Source organism: Orcinus orca, chromosome 10, assembly GCF_937001465.1.
Source record: "Orcinus orca chromosome 10, mOrcOrc1.1, whole genome shotgun sequence".
Taxonomy (NCBI): domain Eukaryota; kingdom Metazoa; phylum Chordata; class Mammalia; order Artiodactyla; family Delphinidae; genus Orcinus; species Orcinus orca.
Window position 1 is genome coordinate 44,542,637 of NC_064568.1, and position 14,409 is coordinate 44,557,045.

General features: G+C 39.0%; 1 protein-coding gene across 8 annotated transcripts in view; it reads right to left on the reverse strand.

Annotated features, from left to right (window-relative positions):
* Positions 1-14,409, reverse strand: part of ULK4 (unc-51 like kinase 4) — a 529,281-nt gene that overhangs the window by 172,962 nt on the left and 341,910 nt on the right. For all 8 annotated transcript variants that reach the window (XM_049693609.1, XM_049693608.1, XM_049693605.1 and 5 more), the window contains one exon: positions 5,321-5,487. In XM_049693609.1, coding sequence (XP_049549566.1) covers positions 5,321-5,487 — 167 coding nt within the window. The remainder of the gene's footprint in view (positions 1-5,320; positions 5,488-14,409) is intronic.

The window sequence follows — 14,409 nt, forward strand, 5'->3', positions numbered from 1 at the left end:
AGTCGGTCATCAAGGTCAAAAGCAATACTTGGCAGATATTATAGGGAAAGATTTAGAAAGATGAGAGCAGTAAAATACAAAGTGGTGCTGAGGGCTTCCCTGGTGGCGCCGTGGTTGAGAGTCCACCTGCCAAAGCAGGGGACACGGGTTCGTGCCCCGGTCCGGGAAGGTCCCACATGCCCCGGAGCGGCTGGGCCCGTGAGCCATGGCCGCTGAGCCTGCGCGTGCAGAGCCTGTGCTCCGCAACGGGAGAGGCCACAACAGTGAGAGGCCCGTGTAACGCAAAAAAAAAAAAAAAAAAAAAAAAGGGGTGCTGAAAAAAATGAAAGAATAAAAAACAGTGATCTATTGGTACACTAACAAATTGAAAAAAATAATTAGAAAATATTTTGTACTAAGGAGTTTCCTTTTAAACACCCTACCTGATCACTTGAAATAAAAGAGGATTTCTATGTTCTGGAATTTAAAGAATTTTTAGACTTCTGATCCTTTTTATCCACAACCTACACAACCTTTTTTTTTTTTTTTTTTTTTTTTGCGATATGCGGGCCTCTCACTGTTGTGGCCTCTCCCGTTGCGGAGCACAGGCTCCAGATGCGCAGGCCCAGCGGCCATGGCTCACAGGCCCAGCCGCTCTGCGGCACATGGGATCTTCCCGGACCGGGGCACGAACCCGTGTCCCCTGCATCGGCAGGCGGACTCTCAACCACTGCGCCACCAGGGAAGCCCCACAATCTTAACAGATTGATATCATCAAAGCATCTTGTGAGAGTAACTATCAACGACACCTTGAAGAATTATGTAAAGCTACCACTGTGGAAACTGAAATAAGAAACAATGCTCTCGATAACTTAAAAGGACCAACTGTATAGCACAGGGCACTCTACTCAATACTCTGTAATGACCTACATGGGAAAAGAATCTAAAAAAGAGTGGACCTATGTGTATGTATAACTGATTCACTGTGCTGTATAGCAGAAACCAACACAACAATGTAAATCAACTATATTCCAATAAAAATTTTAAGAAAAAGAAACAATGCTCTCTGAAGAGACACTTATTAGAAAAGAGAGGGAAAACTAAGAGAAATCCATAATTCAGGATTCCATAAGTACTTAGCCAAGCTTTACTGTTCATTTAGAATATGTGCAAATAAAAACAGCAACGTAGTCCGAAGGCCATTTTCATCTACTGGCTTTACAAGTTTGGGTTAAAACTTATTGACTAACTATCATCTTGGTTGAGGGGATCTTGGAATTATTTATTAAAACACACAAGACAAGCTACATACTTCACCACCTTAACTGCGGGTAAAAGATAATGATGAATAACAGACACTAAACCGGGGTCTAGCGATTCATTCTTGGGTGTGCTACTGTGACTCCTGGCAAGGTAACAGAACAGTCTGCTTTCGACATCAACTTCTGCATCTATCCAAGCCAGGATGCTACCATTGATATACCATCTCTTGCAATTTTATTGGGATTCTAAATATAACAGTGAATTCATATTGGCTGTGTGCTATCCCATGATCTAAGTATCAGCTGACTCAATTCTTTAGAGAAAACATGAAAGGAGATAAGCATGTGGTGGTACCTAACAAAGAAAGTACTACTCAGTGAACTCACATGCCCTTCCTTCCTCAGAGCACGATGCCAGGTTACAGTCTGGGGCTACCTGACTTTTCTATAGCCACTAAATATTGGGGTGGCCAAAAGATTCATTCAGTTTCTCCATAAGATGGCCCTAGTGGCATTTAGTTGTCTTCAACTTCATTTGAAACAATTCTGTTAGTGACAGCTGTCATATCAGCGTGCATTTAAATAAAAACTTATCGGGCTTCCCTAGTGGCCCAGTGGCTGAGAGTCCACCTGCTGATGCAGGGGACACGGGTTCGTGCCCCAGTCTGGGAAGATCCCACATGCCGCGGAGCGGCTGCGCCCGTGAGCCATGGCCACTGGGCCTGCGCGTCCAGAGCCTGTGCTCTGCAACGGGAGAGGGCACGACAGTGAGAGGCCAGCGTACCGCAAAAAAAAAAAAAAAAAAAAAACTTATCAAAATTGGTGGATTTTTGTGTAGCCATTTTAATATTGAAGATGGAAGAAAAAAAGCAACATTTTCAGCATATTATGCTTTATTATTTCAAGAAAGGTAAAAACACAACTGAAACGCAAAAAAAGATTTGTGCAGTGTATGGAGCAGATGCTGTGACTGATCGAACATGTCAAAAGTGGTTTACGAAGTTTCATGCTGGAGATTTCTCGCTGGCTGATGCTCTGCGGTCCGGTAGACCAGTTGAAATTGAGAGCGATCAAACGGAGACATTAACTGAGAACAATCAACGTTATACCACACAGGAGATAGCCAACATACTCAAAATACCCAAATCAAGCGCTGAAAATCATTTGCACCAACTTGGTTATGTTCACCGCTTTGATGTTTGGGTTCCACATAAGGGAAAAAACCTCCCTGACCGTATTTCCGCATGCGATTCTCCATTGAAATGTAATGAAAACGTTTTGTTTTTAAAACAAATTGTGATGGGTGATAAAAAGTGGATACTGCCCAATAACGTGGAATGGAAGAGACGGTGGGGCAAGTGAAATGAACCATCACCAACCACACCAAAGGCTGGTCTTCTTCCAAAGAAGGTGATGTGTATATGGTGGGATCAGAAGGGAGTCGTCTATTATGAGCTCCTTCCAGAAAACCAAACGATTAATTCCAACAAGTACTGCTCCCAATTAGACCAACTGAAAGCAGCACTCAATGCAAAGTGTCCAGAATTAGTCAACAGAAAACACATAATCTTCCATCAGGATAACGCAAGACCGCATGTTTCTATGATTACCAGGCAAAAACTGTTACAGCTTGGGTGGGAACTTCTGATTCATCCGCCATATTTACCAGACATTGCACCTTCGGATTTCCATTTATTTAGGTCTTCGCAAAATTCTCTTAATGTAAAAAATTTCCATTCCGTGGAAGACTGTAAAAGGCACCTGGAACAGTTATTTGCTCAAAAAGACAAAAAGTTTTGGGAAAATGGAATTATGAAGTTGCCTGAAAATGGCAGAAGGCAGTGGAACAAAAAAGGTGAATACGTTGTTGAAGAAGGTTCTTGGTGCAAATGAGAAATGTGTCTTTTTACTTAAAAACTGAAGGAACTTTTTGGCCAATCCATCACATCTCTAGCCCTCAAAAACCATCTTGCAGGGGGCCTGATTCCTCTAGCTCAAAGCTACAGTAATCAAGACAGTATGGTAGTGGCACAAAAACAGAAATATAGACCAATGGAACAGGAGAGAAAGCCCAGAGATAAACCCACGTACATATGGTCACCTTATCTTTGATAAAGGAGGCAAGAATATACAATGGAGAAAAGACAGCCTCTTCAATAAGTGGTGCTGGGAAAACTGGACAGCTACATGTAAAAGGATGAAATTAGAACACTTCCTAACACCATACACAAAAATAAACTCAAAATGGATTAAAGACCTAAATGTAAGGCGAGACTCTATAAAACTCTTAGAGGAAAACTATGACATAAATCACAGCAAGATCCTTTTTAACCCACCTCCTAGAGAAATGGAAATAAAAACAAAAATAAACAAATGGGACCTAATGAAATGTAAAAGCTTTTGCACAGCAAAGGAAACCATAAACGAGATGAAAAGACAACCCTCAGAATGGAAGAAAATATTTGCAAATGAAGCAACTGACAAAGGATTAATCTCCCAAATATACAAGCAGCTCATGCAGCTCAATATCAAAAAAACAAACAACCCAATACCAAAATGGGCAGAAGACCTAAACAGACATTTCTCCAAAGAAGATATACAGATGGCCAACAAACACATGAAAGGATGCTCAACATCACTATCATTAGAGAAAAGCAAATCAAAACTACAGTGGGGTATCACCTCACACTGGTCAGAATGGCCATCATCAAAAAATCTACAAACAATAAATGCTGGCTGGAGAGGGTGTGGAGAAAAGGGAACCCTCTTGCACTGCTGGTGGGAATGTCAATTGATGCAGCCACTATGGAGAACAGTATGGAGGTTCCTTAAAAAACTAAAAATAGAACTATCATACGACCCAGCAATCCCACTACTGGGCATATACCCTGAGAAAACCATAATTCCAAAAGGAGTCATGTACCACAATGTTCATTGCAGCTCTATTTAGAATAGCCAGGACATGGAAGTAACCTAAGTGTCCATCAGCAGATGAATGGATAAAGAAGATGTGGCACATGTATACAATGGAATATTACAGCCATAAAAAGAAACGAAATTGAGTTAGTTGTAGTGAGGTGGATGGAGATAGAGACTGTCACACAGAGTGAAGTAAGTCAGAAAGAGAAAAACAAATACCGTATGCTAACACATATATATGGAATCTTAAAAAAAAAAAAAAAAAGGTTCTGAAGAACCTAGGGGCAGGACAGGAATAAAGATGCAGATGTAGAGAACAGACTTGAGGACACGGGGAGAGGGAAGGGTAAGCTGGGACAAAGTGAGAGAGTGGCATGGACATATATACACTACCAAATGTAAAATAAATAAAATAGATAGCTAGTGGGAAGCAGCCACATAGCACAGGGAGATCAGCTCGGTGCTTTTTGCCCACCTAGAGGGGTGGGATAGGGAGGGTGGGAGGGAGACACAAGAGGGAGGAGATATGGAGATATACGTATACGTATAGATGATTCACTTTGTGATAGAGCAGAAACTAACAAACCATTGTAAAGCAATTATACTCCAATAAAGATATTAAAAAACAAAAAAACAAAAAACCATCTTGCAATTCCACATTATCAGTCATAACGGAAAGCAAGTATGAGGGTTTATGTGTTGCATATGCATGTATATGTATGTGTGTATCTATGCACATACAAACACATTATGTGTGCGTGTGTATGCGCACCTAAAACCTCAATCCGCTGCTGCTCGCTAGCTAATCCATCCTGTTGGGGGTGGGCTGGACTGCCATCTCTGGACAGGAAAGACTACACTCCGCCTGGCCAATCTCACAGTCCAAATGATCTCTGGGTCGCCAGCAGTTCCCTAATGAGTACTCACCAATTCTTTGCTTGGGCCTCTCCTGCTTTCCTTTCAGACTTCGTGTTCAAATTACCTGTCCTTGACACTGGTCACCCAAAGATGGCTAATAAATATGGTATTCCCTCCCTATGGAATAATATGTTCTTTTCCAAAAATAAAGCCACATTCAAGGAAGATTAGAGAAAAGAGAAGGAAAGGGAAGTGGGATGTGGCACGGGGTTGTTCAAGATGGGGAGAAAGAGGTCCTCTACCTGCAGAGCCAGTCGCACGACCCCGGAGGTATAGGTCAGCATGCTGTGCAAAATATCCAGCAGGGAAAATAGCAGGGCGGCTGCCATCTCGTTGTTGTTTTTATTGTCCACATCCAAGCACAGTGTGGCAGTTTCAGTGAACAGGTTACAGACATGATGGACCAGTCCTGGGGGTAAAATAGGAGAAGGGGAAAACATTCATCATAAAATATAAAAATAACGTGTCACGTAAACCCAGCAGAGCAGGCATACATAGTCTACGTTGCATAAACTCTAAACAGTCCTTCAACTGTATTTGTACCAGGTACACTTGGGAAAGGTTTCTAAAATGCAGGTTCCCAGGCCACACGCCCAGAGAGTCTGCTCAGGAGCCTGGAATGAGGCCTAGGAATATACTTGTTGAAAAGCTCCCCCGCTGATTTTGATGGAAGGGTTCCCCAAATTACACTCTGAGAAACACTATACTACATGGACAGGCTTCCAGGGATGGAAGACTCCCTGACACTGCACAGTGCTGTATGCAAACATCCTGTCCCCGGGTTCTGTTTAAAGGTACAGTTCTTCATGGGGTGGCTCAGAGACCACAAGTGAACTGGGGAGCTATCAAGGATGGAAAAGTAATTGGGTCACCTCCAGAGGCTAAAGAAATGAAGTGATTTTTTTCACATGCATTCCAAAGTGTACGATAATGATTTTAAGCAATGTGAAATTGAGAAATTGCCAGGTCTGTGTCTGCAAACTTCATATTCACACTGTGGCTGGTCTTCATCAACTTGCACTTTTTTTTTTTTTTTTTTGCGGTAGTCGGGCCTCTCACTGTTGTGGCCTCTCCCGTTGCGGAGCACATGCTCCAGACGTGCAGGCTCAGTGGCCATGGCTCACGGGCCTATCCACTCCGCAGCATGTGGGATCCTCCCGGATCAGGGCATGAACCCGTGTCCCCTGCATCGGCAGGCGGACTCTCAACCACTGCGCCACCAGGGAAGCCCTCAACTTTCACTTTGATGTAGTTTGTTATGACCAATACATTTAAGTTGGCATTTTTATTATTATTGTAACGCAGCATTACATTTTGAATTCCCAAAATGATTCAGATGTAAACGTGGTGAAAAGACAACATGAAATGTTATAAACCGAAACGGTAAGGGGGTCCTTCGTTATCAACAGATCTCAATGTTGTAGAAAAAAGTGGATTTTCGACTATAAATATTTTACACAAGCAGATGGGGAAAAAAACATGGTAAGGAAGGAGGACATGTGTTGTAAGCTGGACCTGCAATCCACTTATTTATTGGCCCTGCAATCCACTGGTCGCTAGTTCTCAGGACAATCGGATGGAAACTCTGCCAGGCACAGCCATCCGACCTTTGGTACCTTTCCCAGACACTGCACACGGTCATTTTCAGTAAACCAATCTAGTGTTCCTAGACAAGTGCAAAGTAATTAGACTACAAAAGCAATTAATTTTATCACTAAAGGCAGAGGGAAACCAAAATTACAGAGCATCATTCAAAGTTGTAATCCTTGCGGCAAAAACCGGTATAAGCCACAAAGCTGAAAATAAACACACTTGAAGGGAAAGTTGAATGAATTATTAGCAAAATTTCTCTATCAAGTGACAAGGTTTCATAGCACAAATCATCGATGACACATAGTAAAGAGAAGCAATTATTAGGACACATGCATTACACCGACAGGCGTTCTCTTCTGAGTTAGCATGCATCACTCAAGTGCACTCTGAATCAGCACTTGGCGTTTGTGAGCTGCAGGTACGGTAGAAGGGCTTTAAAACGTAGTATGTGGTAAACATATGCTGCAAGAGAGATGTTCTCTTTTGGGGAGTTCATGATTACTTTGTGACACATCATGCTGATGGTCAGAGGTGCAAGGGACTCAGCTATGTGAACAGCGGTCCTTCAGAAGGAGGAGGTGGACCCCTGGATACCCATCTACATGCTGCTTGATTCAGACGAAACAGCTGATGAACAACTGTGCTCTTCCTGATCTTTATTCAGTTTTCAAGCAAGGAGCACAAACAATGAATGCGATCGAATCCACGCTGGGCTGGCAAGCCTTTCCAGCCTGTGAAAAAACAGGCAACAAACACCAAGCTCTGACATTACACTTGGAAGTCACCTGCTGTCAGGGAAGGTGCTCATATGAGATTAGAAATGAAGTGTGACCTAAATATTTCTTCATAACAGTGAAAATGCCAGCAAAGTCCATTAATACGATGTTACGTGGCCTAACTCAGCCATATAGTCACTGCTCTTCATAGACAGAACTTTCACTTCAGATGAAAATGCAAGTTTTTCTTGTTTAAACATTTTATTATGAAAACAAAGAAAGTCATGAGAAATTTCAGTAAAATGAATCCTTATCACCCTCTTTCATAATTATCAATAGTTTGCCAATATTGTTTAATTATCCCCATCTACTTTTTTTTTTTAGTATTTTAAAGCAAATTCTAGATATCATCTTATTTCTCCTGTAACTGCTTCTGTAAGTCTCACAAATACCTTTTTTTAAAAAACAAAACCACAACGCCATTACCACCTAATACAACTAACCCTCTTCTTAACATACTCAATATATCATCTGCGTTCAAAACTCAACTGTCACAAAAAAACTGTCTTTTTTTACAGTTCATCTGTTTGACTCAAGATACAAAGCAGGTCCACACATTCCATTTGGCCACAGATCTTAAGTCTCCTTCAACCTCTAACAGTCCTCTTCCCCACCTGCAATTTTTCAGGCCATTTATTTGTTGGAGAAATGAGAATATTTTTCCTGCAGATGTTCTTGTTGGGTTGTTCTTATATCCCTGCATTTCCTATAAACTGGTAATTAGACCTAGAGACTCAATTTAATGCAGGTTTGATTATTTTGGCAAGAATACTTGGAGCTGGCTACTGTGTATATCCTGTCGCATTATATCTGGAAGGATATACTGTCTGGTTGGTCTACCCTTAATGATGTTGAAATTGACCCATGGGTTCACGGGTTGTTAGCCTAACTCATCCAGTATAAACTTCCACATCAAACGTTATCTACTAATGACCAATGTCCACTTGTATTATTTCTTTAGACATGGCAATATGGAATTTCCAAATTCTGTCATTCCTTGTATATTTTTTCATCTGCTTTTCTTCCATAAAGAACCTTCATTTATCAATTTATTTTGCTATCATAAAATATGGTTTGTAAAGGAAAGGCAAGGTACATGCTTGATAAATGTTTCTTTGTTATCATTCACCAATTTTCACAACAATGATTTTGGAGTGTTTGCAAGTCCAAATGGGACCGAGGTAGGGGGGTGGGGGAAGCTAGAAATTACCAAGGTTACTGATCAGTTCACTTTGGAGCATCAATGTGAATATAATAGATTTTTAAATAACATATTTTATGGATTTTAGTTGATTTCAATCACTATTATTTTTATGCTAAACTTGTTCCATCTTTGGCCACTGAGAGCCCCTTGAAAGTGACCTACCTTCTACTAAGATAATATGTCTCAAGCTCATCTTATGAATTCCTGCCTAAGACTGTGCATTAGCTACCTCTCGAAGGAGTCCCGGTTTCTTTTAATGAGACTGGTATTTAGAGACCATGGTCTCAGCACTAGAAACACTCATTGCTACTGGGTCACTGATTCAGTGGACAGAGATAAGAAGTATACATCTTTTAGACAGAAAAAAAATGAGTTCATGCAGATATTTCCAATTCCACACTCCAGAAATGGAACCTCATCTCTAAGCAGCAAGGGAAAAAAGACAAATAACATACAAGGGAACTCGCATAAGGTTAACAGCTGATTTCTCAGCAGAAACTCTACAAGCCAGAAGGGAATGACATGACATATTTAAAGTGATGAAAGGGAAGAACCTACAACCAAGATTACTCTACTCAGCAAGGATCTCATTCAGATTCAATGGAGAAATCAAAAGCTTTGCAGACAAGCAAAAGCTAAGAGAATTCAGCACCACCAAACCAGCTCTACAACAAATGCTAAAGGAACTTCTCTAAGTGGGAAACACAAGAGAAGAAAAAGACCTACAAAAACAAACCCATAACAATTAAGAAAATGGTCATAGGAACATACATATCGATAATTACCTTAAACGTCAATGGGTTAAATGCTCCAACCAAAAGACACAGACTCACTGAATGGATATAAAAACAAGACCCATATATATGCTGTCTACAAGAGACCCACTTCAGACTGAGGGACACACACAGACTGAAAGTGAGGGGATGGAAAAAGATATTCCATGCAAATGGAAATCAAAAGAAAGCTGGAGTAGCAATACTCGTATCAGACAAAATAGACTTTAAAATAAAGACTATTGCAAGAGACAGAGAAGGACACTACATAATGATCAAGGGATCAATCCAAGAAGAAGATATAACAATTATATATGCTCCCAACATAGGAGCACCTCAATACATAAGGCAACTGCTAACAGCTCTAAAAGAGGAAATTGACAGTAACACAATAATAATGGGGGGACTTTTAACATCTCACTTACACCCACGGACAGACCATCCAAAGAGAAAATTACTAAGGAAACACAAGCTTTAAATGACACAATAGACCAGATAGATTTAATTGATATTTATAGGACATTCCATCCAAAAACACCAGATTACACTTTCTTCTCAAGTGCGCACGGAACATTCTCCAGGATAGATCATATCTTGGGTCACAAATCAAGCCTTGGTAAATTTAAGAAAATTAAAATCATATCAAGTATCTTTTCTGACCACAACACTACGAGATTAGAAATCAATTACAGGGAAAAAAACGTAAAAAACACAAACATATGAAGGCTAAACAATACGTTACTAAATAACCAAGAGATCACTGAAGAAATCAAAGAGGAAATAAAAAACTACCTAGAGACAAATGACAATGAAAACATGATGATCCAAAACCTATGGGATGAAGCAAAAGCAGTTCTAAGAGGGAAGTTTATAGCTATACAAGCCTACCTCAAGAAACAAGAAAAATCTCAAATAAACAATCTAACCTTACACCTAAAGGAACTAGAGAAAGAAGAACAAACAAAATCCAAAGTTAGCAGAAGGAAAGAAATCATAAAGATCAGAGCAGAAATAAATGAAATAGAAACAAAGAAAACAATAACAAAGATTAGTAAAACTAAAAGCTGGTTCTTTGAGAAGATAAAATTGATAAACCATTAGCCAGACTCATCAAGAAAAAGAGGGAGAGGACTCAAACCAATAAAATTAGAAACGAAAAAGGAGAAGTTACAACAGACACCACAGAAATACAAAAGCATCCTATGAGACTACTACAAGCAACTCTGTGCCAATAAAATGGACAACCTGGAAGAAATGGACAAATTCTTAGAAAGATATAACCTTCCAAGACTGAACCAGGAAGACACAGAAAATATGAACAGACCAATTACAAGTAATGAAATTGAAACTGTGATTAAAAGTATTCCAACAAACAAAAGTCCAGGACCAGATGGCGTCACAGGTGAATTCTAACAAACATTTAGAGAAGAGCTAACACCTATTCTTCTCAAAGACTTACAAAAAATTGCAGAGGAAGGAACACTCCCAAATTCATTCTATGAAGCCACCATCACCCTGATACCAAAACCAGACAAAAGATACTACAAAAAAAAGAAAATTACAGACCAATATCACTGATGATTATGGATGCAAAAATCCTCAACAAAATACTAGCAAAGAGATCAAGTGGGATTTATCCCTTGTATCCCAGGGATACAAGTATTCTTCAACATAAGCAAATCAATGTGATATACCATATTAACAAACTGAAGAAGAAAAACCATATGATCATCTCAATACATGCAGAAAAAGCTTTTGACAAAATTCAACACCCATTTAGGATAAAAACTCTCCAGAAAGTGGGCATACAGGGAACTTACCTCAACATAATAAAGGCCATACACGACAAACCCACAGCAAACATCATTCTCAGTGGTGAAAAACTGAAAGCATTTCCTCTAAGATCAGGAACAGAAAAGGCTGCCCACTCTCACCACTATTATTCAACATAGTTTTGGAAGTGTTAGCCAAAGCAATCAGAGAAGAAAAAGAAATAAAAGGAATACAAATTGGAAAAGAAGAAGTAATACTGTCACTGTTTGCAAATGACATGATATAATACATAAAGAACCCCAAAGATGCCACCAGAAAACTACTAGAGCTAATCAATGAAGTGGTAAAGTTGCAGGATACAAAATTAATGCACAGAAATCTTTTGTATTCCTATACACCAATGATGAAAAATTTGAAAGGGAAATTAAGGAAACACTCCCATTTACCACTGCAACAAAAAGAATAAAATACCTAGGAATAAACCTACCTAGGGAGACAAAAGATCTGTATGCAGAAAACTATAAGACACTGATGAAAGAAATTAAAGATGATACAAAGAGATGGAGAGATATACCATGTTCTTGTATGGAAAGAATCAATATTGTGAAAATGACTATACTACCCAAAGCAATCTACAGATTTAATGCAATCCCTATGAAATTACCAATGGCATGTTTTACAGAAGTAGAACAAAAAATCTTAAAATTTGTATGGAGACACAAAAGATCCCGAATAGTCAAAGCAGTCTTGAGGGAAAATAATGGAGCTGGAGGAATCAGACTCCCTGACTTCAGATCACACTACAAAGCTACAGTAATCAAGACAGTATGGTAGTGGCACAAAACCAGAAATATAGATCAATGGAAAAGGATAGAAAGCCCAGAGATAAACCCACATGCCTATGGTCAACTAATCTATGACAAAGGAGGCAAGGATATACAATGGAGAAAAGACAGTCTCTTCAATAAGTGGTGCTGGGAAAACTGGACAGGTACATGTAAAAGAATGAAATTAGAACACTCCCTAACACCATATACAAAAATAAACTCAAAATGGATTAGAGACCTAAATGTAAGGCCAGACACTATAAAACTCTTAGAGGAAAACATAGGAAGAACACTCTTTGACATAAATCACAGCAAGATCTTTTTTGATCCACCTCCTAGAGTAACGGAAATAAAAACAAAAATTAACAAATGGGACCTACTGAAACTTCAAAGCTTTTGCAAAGCAAAGGAAACTACAAACAAGACGAAAAGACAACGCTCAGAATGGGAGAAAATATTTGCAAACGAATCAATGGACAAAGGATTAATCTCCAAAATGTAGAAAAAGCTCATGCAGCTCAATATTAAAAAAACAAACAACCCAATCCAAAAATGGGCAGAAGACCTAAGTAGACATTTCTCCAGAGAATATATACAGATTGCCAACAAACACATGAAAAGATGCTCAACATCACTAATCATTAGAGAACTGCAAATCAAAACTACAGTGTGGTATCACCTCACACCAGTTACAATGGGCATCATCAGAAAATCTACAAACAACAAATGCTGGAGAGGGTGTGGAGAAACGGGAACCCTCTTGCACTGTTGATTGGAATGTAAATTGATACAGCCACTATGGAGAAAAGTATGGAGGTTCCTTAAAAAACTAAAAATAGAATTACCATATGACCCAGCAATCCCACTACTGGGCATATACCCAGAGAAAACCATAATTCAAAAAGACACATGCACCCCAATGTTCATTGCAGCACTATTTACGATAGCCAGGACATGGAAGCAACCTAAATGCCCATCGACAGATGAATGGATAAAGAAGATATGGTACATATATACAATGGAATATTACTCAGCCATAAAAAGGAACAAAATTGGCTCATTTGTAGAGACGTGGATGGATCTAGAGACTGTCATACAGATGAAGTAGGTCAGAAAGAGAAAAACAAATATCGTATATTAACGCATATATGTGGAACCTAGAAAATGGTACAGATGAACTGGTTTGTAGGGCAGAAATTGAGACACAGATGCAGAGAACAAATGTATGGACACCAAGGGGGGAAAGTGGTGGGGGGCGGTGGTGGGATGAATTGGGAGATTGGGATTGACATGTATACACTAATATGTATAAAATGGATGACTAATAAGAACCTGCTGTATAAAAAATATAAAATAAAATTCAAAAACAAAACAAAGCCTTCAAAAAGGAACACAATTTAGATCTTTATTAAAAAGGCAATGTATTTTCCATGTTTTACTTAAATTATATTGCATTAGTCATTTGCAATCATAGTCTATATGGAATTTTCCTTTGGGGGTTTTCATGTTTGGGTTTTAGGAAAGGACCCCCAATATATGGCTAATCTCTGAATAAATATTTTAACATTCCTAAATAAATAAATAAAGTAAAAATTAAAAAATAATTCAGATTTTGGCCACAGAAGTGACACTTGGCAACTGACAGTTTCTCTTAGCAAATGATCATGGGATAAATGGAATAAATGTGACATGGATGGTGTCAACTGACAGATGATGTGGGTTTTAAAACTCTCTTTCATGTATGTTGAACTGACCTTAAGTAAGCAATAATTGGAATAACTGAAGTCCAAATATCATGTGTATCACAAGTAGCCATATTTAGCCACTTGCGCTGTCATGACAATGACAATCAGAGAGAGTGGTGGCATTATAAAGTTCCAGGGACACCAGTGATAAAAAAAAAAAGGGAATTTATATCCAGAATACGTAAATGATTCCTAAACTCAATAATAAAAACCCAAAATACCCAATGTTTAAAATGGATAATAGACTTGAACACTTAGTTTACAAAAGATATGTCAGTAAGCACATGAAAAGTGTTCAACATCATTAGTCATCAGGAAACTCCAAATTTACAATGAGATACCACCACACACAAACAGGAATAATTATAATGAAAAAACTGACAACACCAAATGTTGGTGAGGATGCAGAATGACCAGAACTTCCATATACTGCTGATGGGAAACAGATGGCATTTTTTTATAAATTTAAATACATATGTACTACATTTCCTAGCAATTCCACTCTTAGGGATTTATCCAAGTAAAATGAAAACATATGTCCACAGAAAGACTCATTAGACCTGTGTTCAAAATAGCCCCAAATCGGAAATAGCCCAGGTGTCCATCAACAGGAGAACAGATAAACAAACTGAGATATATT